Source organism: Engraulis encrasicolus, chromosome 18, assembly GCF_034702125.1.
Source record: "Engraulis encrasicolus isolate BLACKSEA-1 chromosome 18, IST_EnEncr_1.0, whole genome shotgun sequence".
Lineage (NCBI taxonomy): Eukaryota > Metazoa > Chordata > Actinopteri > Clupeiformes > Engraulidae > Engraulis > Engraulis encrasicolus.
The window spans coordinates 50,528,603-50,536,503 of NC_085874.1; the positions used below are offsets into that span (position 1 = coordinate 50,528,603).

Here is a 7,901-nt window from a genome sequence, read left to right on the forward strand (position 1 = left end):
TAACAACAAAAGGTGTTTGGAGCAACATGTGGTGACGCCTTTTTGTGATGGCAGTCTGGCACGCGGGGAAATTGGCTAACGATTGTGTTTCAGCTGTCATAGTGTAAAATTCTGAACGTTTGACGGAGGCAACGGAGCGGATGGAATGACACTCTACTGCTTTGAAATAAGTGATCTCCAAAGTGCGATAGTTATTGTACCTCCATCCACCAAGCGAACTGGATACTGTTCCCCAGTCGTCCGGCCTTCCATGCTTGTGTCCATGCTTGTGTATGTCTGTGTTTATGTGCATGCGTGCGTGTGCATGTGTATGCGCATGTGTGTGCCTGTGTGCATGTGTGTGTGTATGTGTGTGTGTGTGTGTGTGTGTGTGTGTGTGTGTGTGTGTGTGTGTGTGTGTGTGTGTGCTTGCATGTGTGTGTGCGTATGTGCATATGGCGTGTGTGCATTTGTGCGTACGTGGGTGTGTATGTCGGCAAGAGAGTATATGTATTTATAAATGTATGTACATTTGTTTAAAACACTGTGCTTTGTCCCTGTGAGAAGAATGTGTGTGTGCATACGTGCGCCGCATATATATGTGTATGTGCATGGGTTTCTGCCTGTGTACAGTATTACCGCACAAATACACCTACCGCGACAAGAGCGAGGCGAGCGACGGAAGTAATTGACTTTGTATTGAGTCGTGAGACAAAAGCGATTCTGGAGACTAGAGCGATTTGCGCGACGAGCGCGACAGTTTGAAGTTGAAATCCTTTCAACTTTCTATGACGCGGTTCGGCGACAAGCCGCGACAGCCAATGGCTGTAGAGAGGTCAGTGACCACAGCCAATGGGAATGTTTGAATGCTTTGCCTTCTGCTTGTAACGGACATACTGTGGTCTCTTGAGTCGCGCGTATCGCTCTGTCGCTTGAATCGCATCGCGCCTTTTCTATTCGTGCGGTTACAGTATATGAGTTCACACGCGTCACATCCGAAAGACTTGAAGGAATGAGTTGCATGGTGGTGTTTACATGCTGCAATGCATCAATAGACCTGACGGAAAGAAAATGTGTGATGTGAATGAGAGTGTGTGTGTGTGTGTGTGTGTGCGTGTGTGTGTGCATGTGTGATGTGAATGAGTGTGTGTGTGTGTGTGTGTGTGTGTGTACCTGGCGTGTGCTGGAGGGAGGCAGCTGCCGCTAACAGGTGCGTCGGGCCCTCGGCAGATGGTCGGCCAAATGAGCTGCTTGGCATGAGCAGCATCTAGTGATGCCCAGCCCTTTCTCTCTCCCCACACACACACACACACACTCTCTCTCTCTCTCTGTCTCTAAACACACACAGCACTGCCCAGCACTCTCAAAACACACACACACACACACGCACATGCACGCGCTCACTACACGCACACACATACATACAAACGCACAAATATGCACACACACAGTACCTACATCTCACTAGCGGAGTCACATACACACACACACACACAGAATAACCGTTTTTGCATTTTTAAAGCACACAATGTAAACTAACTGTGTAGTTACTCCACCTTAAATGGTAGCTTGTTTAAAAACAATAGCAGAACAAGAATTAGTACACATAACCTAGCCCATGCTAGCACAAACGCATGGCAGCGATGGGTTACTTGGAACCTTTGAGGCTAGAATAAAACCATGTGACCAGAGATGAATTATAGCCCAACTCTGCTCTATCTACGGCAGTGGTTCTCAAACTTTTCCCACCATTCCCCCTTCGGAGGGTCTGGATGCTTCCGAGCGGCCGCGCCACCCAGCAAAGAACATAGTAGCCTACTCGCGCAGACTGATTTTACGATCGCTGCGCTATGCAGAATCAAAGAAAAGGTGGCTAAAACAAAGAGGGACTGCAGTGGTATGCTGATGTGTGTTCATTTCCTATATGACAATTAATAATGTTTAGAATTATGTACAGTGAGTCCAATAAGTATTTGATTGTTATATTGATAACAATATAACAATATATCCAATAAGTATTTGTTTGTTTGATTGATTGTTATATTGATAATTGGTTTGCCTACTAACAAAGACATGATCAGTCAATAAATGTTATGATAATATGTATTATAATATGGAGAGACAGAATATCAAAAAGAAAATCCAGAAATTAACTTAAGAGAATATATATTTATTTATTTCCATTTCATCGAGCAAAATAAGTATTTGATCCCCTGCCAACTGATTACAGTTCCGGGCCCACAGACCAGATGGGCACTTCCGATCAACTTGTCATCTGAATTGAAAAACACCTGTACATACTAACATGCATAAAAGACACATTGAATCAGCAGAATCAGTCCATAGTATGAGTGAATCAGTCACACTCCAACCTCACCAGCATGGGAAAGACCAAAGAGCGGTCAAATGATATCAGGGACAAGATTTTAGACCTGAACAAAGATTAAATGGGCTGCAAAGCCACAAGAAAGAGACTGGGTATTAATGACCCAGCTGTTGATGCATTTCTTCCAAAATGTGAGGAATACAAAATGACTATCCATCAGCCTGTCTGGGGTTCTATACAAGATTTGACCTTTTGTAGGGATTTGATAATCATGAGAACAGCAAGAAAGCACCCTGGAGCTGTACGGGATGAACTAGGTAATGATATCAAAGCTACTGGGACCAAAATCACTGCGAAAACTACTGGTAGCACTTAGTGCCACAGAGATTTAAAATCCTGTAGTGCACACATGGTACCTCTACTTCAGAAGGAACCTGTGCAGTCCCACCTGAGGTTTGCCAACGGACATCAGACTGGTTTAGGATATGATAAGGAGGTGCTGTAGTCAGATGAAACCAAAATCAAGCTGTTTGGCATTAACACAATGCAATGTGTTTTGAGAAAGAGTACTGCTGTCTGTGATCCCAAGAACACCCTCCTCACCATCATGCAGGAAAGTGGTATCATTATGGTTTGAGGGTGTTTGTCTGGCCAAGGCACAGGACAACTTCACATCGTCAACGAATGGATGGAGGGAGACATGTAATGTGCAATCCTGAGTGCAAACGTCCTTCCCTCCACCACTACACTGAAGGGTGGGCCATTTTTGAATCTCCCAACATGACAATAATACACAACATACAGTCAAAGCAAGGAAGGAGTGGCTCAATAAGAAGCATATTAAAGTCGTGAAGTGGCCTAGACAGTCTACAAATATTAAACCTATAGTAATTCTATGGAGAACCTCCCATTTGCCAAGCTACAGCCACAAACTATTAATGTTTTAGAGATAATCTGCAAAGAAAAATGGCCAAAAATATTTTCTACTATATGCACAAACATTGTCATCAACTAAAAGAAGCATCTGACCTCAGTGCTAGACAACTAGGGCTTTGCCACAAAGCACTTTATCTTCTTTAGCTAGAGGGGTCAAATACTTATTTGCCTAAATTAAATACAAATGAATTAAAATATATTATTTTAAGTTATTTTCTGGAATTTCTTTTTGATATTCTGTCTCTCCTTGTTTGAATACATATTATCATAAATTTATAGACTGATCATGTCTTTATTAGTGGGCAAACCGGCAAAATCAGCAAGGGATCAAATACATATTGGGCTCACTGTAATGGTTAAAACGTATTGGTTTATTGGCGAGACAGGAAATAATTTCCTTGGGGGAAAAAACAAAACAAAATCAGATGTCACACGCCCCCCCTGTGATGCCTCCGCCCTCCCCCCCCAGGGGGGCTTACGCCCCACTTTGAGAAACACTGATCTACGGGGAGGGAGAGGGAAATTGAGCTGATGACTAAGGGCGTGATCACACAAACCGCGGATTTTACAGTAGGAGGCGGATGTGTTCTATTGTTTGTCAATGAAAATGAGCGGATTACGCGTCTAATATCAGCGCAAGGCGGGTTGCGGATTCTCCGCCTCTCCGCGCCGGGCGGATTGAGTTGAAAAAAGTTCAACTCAAGGCGGAAAACCCGCGGCGGATTTCCAGATGTTCGATAGGAGACCGTTATCAACATTCATATCAGATTCACTATCCAACGTTAGGAGAGCAAGAAAAGGGCTCGTCTTCTATTCATTTTACATAGATGAATGGACAAAGCATTTTATGTATATTTTCACAACATTTAATGACATAACACCATCGATTAAGCTACATTTGTGGGTGACAGTTGAGTCGTTACGTTGCTAGTCACCGCATTCGAATAGGCAGTGGATCCGCACTTGGTGTGGTCACTTCTTATTAATCAGCTGGACGCGCATCGCAGATTGTAGGCAGAAATCCGCGTTCTGTGTGATCCCTAAGGCTAAAGAGAAGGAGTACAACTTCAGAAATGGTGGCTCGGAGACAGCAGGACATGTGTTTTGAACTGAAAGCAAAAGTAAAAATTGCAAATACATATAAAAACATTTTGGCTGAGAGGCTGAAAGGCTGAAGTAAGTTTAAGGAACCAAATAATAAAATAATAAACTGCTGAGTTGGAGTTGAAGTCCAGCTGAGCTGGAGTTTACATATTGTGAAAAAAACAAAAAACATTTCATCTGAAGAGCGGTCTCTTTGAAGCTCCCCTAGCAATCTGAGCAATTAAATTTAAAAAAATAAAATATAAAAACCAACAGGTATCTGAGCCTAGACACCTGGTGGGGTTGCCAGTGCTTGTGGTACTTCTTTGTGTGCATACAAGTGTGTGTATGAGTGCGTGCATCCAAACGGATGTGAATTTTTTTTATCTTGGTCTCAAGAGAGATGAACAGACGAAGGATATGGATCACTGGAACCATGTCGTGTGATCTGAAGAGACCAAGATAAACAAATTTGCTTTAGATGGTGTCAAGCATGTGTGGTGGTAAACAAGTGAGCTTAACAAAAAAGGTGTATCCTCTCAATAGCCAAGCATGGTAGTGGGACTGACATGGTTTGGGGATGCATGAATGCTGTCAACATTGGCAATCTGAAATACACCTAAATGAAACATGCATGTCAACATGCACTGTGACTACTGAAGCAGATCATGATATTCTCCATAGGATTGCATTCAAATCTCACACCAATCTATTTAAGCCAGATGCAGACTCAAAATTTAAAAGTTCAATGCAAAGAAAGGTTGAAACGCACACTGATGACCTCCCTTGTCATCCCTTTTCATTTCGTTTCATTTCGAGACGATTCGAGCCAACATAGCCCCTTCTCTACCGGATTTTAATTTGGGGTGTACTCACTTTTGTGAGTACATGGTCAAACATTAATGGCTGTATTTTGTTTTTTTCTGAGTGAACAAGAAATTTAAGCGGTTAAATATGTTGTTAAAAGGTCACTAATCATTGTGTCAAAGTTACATTTCTGTAATGCTTTCCTATGAAAAGATATACTCAAAAATCTGCAAAACTGTGAGGGGTGTATTCACTTTCGTGTTATACTGTATATACTGTATTTATTTTGGACAGCATACATTTAGAAAATGTACAACTAAAAAAAGGTTAAATCTGCATTTCTCCTCCGGCCTCCCTGCAGGTCCTGAAGGAGGAGGGCTACGGGGACATCACCACGGAGATAGTGGAGGCCAAAGAGTTCTACTACGCGGAGGACTACCACCAGCAGTACCTCAGCAAGAACCCCGACGGGTACTGCGGACTGGCCGGAACCGGAGTCTCCTGCCCAATAGGAACAGGAACGCGCGCTTAGACGTGGCCCAATAGGAACGCGCGCTTAGATGTCATGCTCAGACTGACTAAACTTACTCCTGACTTGACTGCAAAAAAGCAAAAACAATGTAATTTGTTGAAAGATTATTGTCTATTTTTCAGTGAAAACATCCAGTCTTTTCCAGCTGAATTAAGTTTTACTGGGTCATTTCGCGTCTTATTAAAGGGACACTGTGTGAGATTTTTAGTTGTTTATTTCCAGGATTCATGCTACCCATTCACTAATGTTACCTTTTTCATGAATACTACATGAATACCACCACCATCAAATTCTAAAGTATTCATTATGACTGGAAAAATTTCACTTTTCGAATTTCCAAAATTAGCCATTTTTAGCTGCAAAAATGACTGTACTTGGACCATACTAGAAAATATGTGTTTAATACTTAGTAAACTTTCATGTAAAGATCAAATTTGTCAATAGGCAGTCCAATTTCAATAAGCAGCATAGTTGCTGTACCTTTTTTGTGTCCCTTTAAGGCCATATAAATGTTTTCTCTTAAAAATAGACACTCAGATTTTTTGTGACCGTGTGGGCTGTTTTTTTCTAATTAATGATAGTGTGAACAATTTTATTGAAAATTCTAGAAGTGAAAGCTGGAAAGGTCTGGAATTTAGGCATAGTGTTATACTTGTGAGATGATATGAATGGACAATACACACATTACTCATGTGAAAACAGTAAAGTGAATTCTGATTTGGAGAAACGTTTGTTCTTTAGCTGCTGAGATGCCCCCCCTTACAATGCAATATGAAGACTTGCCCTTATGATATGATAGAAAAAATCCAATATAAAAATGCAATACAATACTAAAGTTTGCTCTTATGTACCATATGAAAAAGCATGCAACACATACAGAAAAAAAACACGACAGAGATTAATAATTGTACTCAATAAGTTTCAATGAATCTTGATTTAGACACAGAACAGCATACTGTACACGGTTATGTACAATATGTAATTCACGAGTCCAATCTACTAGGATTTTTTCAAGTCAAGTCAAGTCGGTTTTATTGTCAATTTCTTTACATGCGCTGGTCATACAAATAATTGAAATCACGTTTCTTACTTTCCCATGCAGACAGGCATAGACAATTAGACATAGACAGTATACATACATTAGACATAGAGTACTTTTTCAATACCCATACAGACATATAACATTTCTCAACGGCTTTATGTTTGAATCATTTTAATTTCATCTTTATTTCTTCTGAGTTTGTTGAGCTATGAATACTGAGGATTGTCTGAAATACTTAACGCACATATTGGTTAAAAGACATAAAGTTCTCCTTTAAAAAAAATACTGTATGTGTCTTGTCTGGATTGTCTTACAGAGGGTGCGTGTGTGTTTGTGCGTGTGTGCATGTGCGTGCGTGCGTGTGTGTTTGTGCGTGTGTGCGTGTATTTGCATGCGTGCGTGTGTGTGTGTGCGTGCGTGCGTGTGCATGCGTGTGTGTGTGTGTGTGTTGGATGCTCTGGTGGTCATGTGATCATGTTGAGTTCTCTGCAGTCTCTGCCTGAGGGCCTGTCCTAGTTACTCACTGACTCATCAGTCATGCGGTGTGTGTGTGTGTGTGTGTGTGTGTGTGTGTGTGTGTGTGTGTGTGTGTGTGTGTGTGTGTGTGTGTGTGTGTGTGTGTGTGTGTGTGTGTGTGTGTGTGTTTGGTTTTGTGTCTGTGTCTGTGTGTATCCGTGTGCGTGGGTTTGTGTGTATGTGTGTGTGTGAGGGTTTGTGTCTGTGTGTGTCCGTGTGTGTGGGTTTGTGTGCCTGTGCGCATGTGTGTGTGCATGCATGCGTATGTTTATCCAAAAGTGTTCGTGTACAGTTGAGGACGAAATTATTAGTCCCCCACATGAAATTGCACATTGCTAGTTTTTTTTCTCCATGAAAAGTACTATTAGCAATGTTTGTTATTCTGGATACAAATACACTATGAAGGCAATGTGAAAGAAGTTCATAAAGGTTGGAGCAGGCTTCACCCAACAAGTTTTTCTTCTTTTAAGAGTGCTGACCAAAAAAATATTGTAAAACTGAAAAATGAGGAATGAGGAAAAAGTTTCTTTATTATTACACAGGCGTGTTTTGGCGTTCTGCCTTCCTCAGTCCCTTCCTGCCGCCGAAACGCGTGATAATAAAGAAAGAAACCTATGCATGGTGCGACCTTTTCTCATTTTTCAATGTGCAAGAAGTTCCAAGGGAATATTCTATTGTTA

The 7,901-nt window shown here is 41.5% G+C and overlaps 1 protein-coding gene across 1 annotated transcript in view; it reads left to right on the plus strand.

The window, feature by feature from the left end:
* Positions 1-5,987, plus strand: part of msraa (methionine sulfoxide reductase Aa) — a 111,273-nt gene extending 105,286 nt beyond the window's left edge. Inside the window, exon 6 of the mRNA XM_063222578.1 lies at positions 5,493-5,987. Within this exon, the coding sequence (XP_063078648.1) occupies positions 5,493-5,663 (171 nt within the window). The 3' untranslated portion in view covers positions 5,664-5,987. The remainder of the gene's footprint in view (positions 1-5,492) is intronic.
* Positions 5,988-7,901: the final 1,914 nt, after the last annotated feature.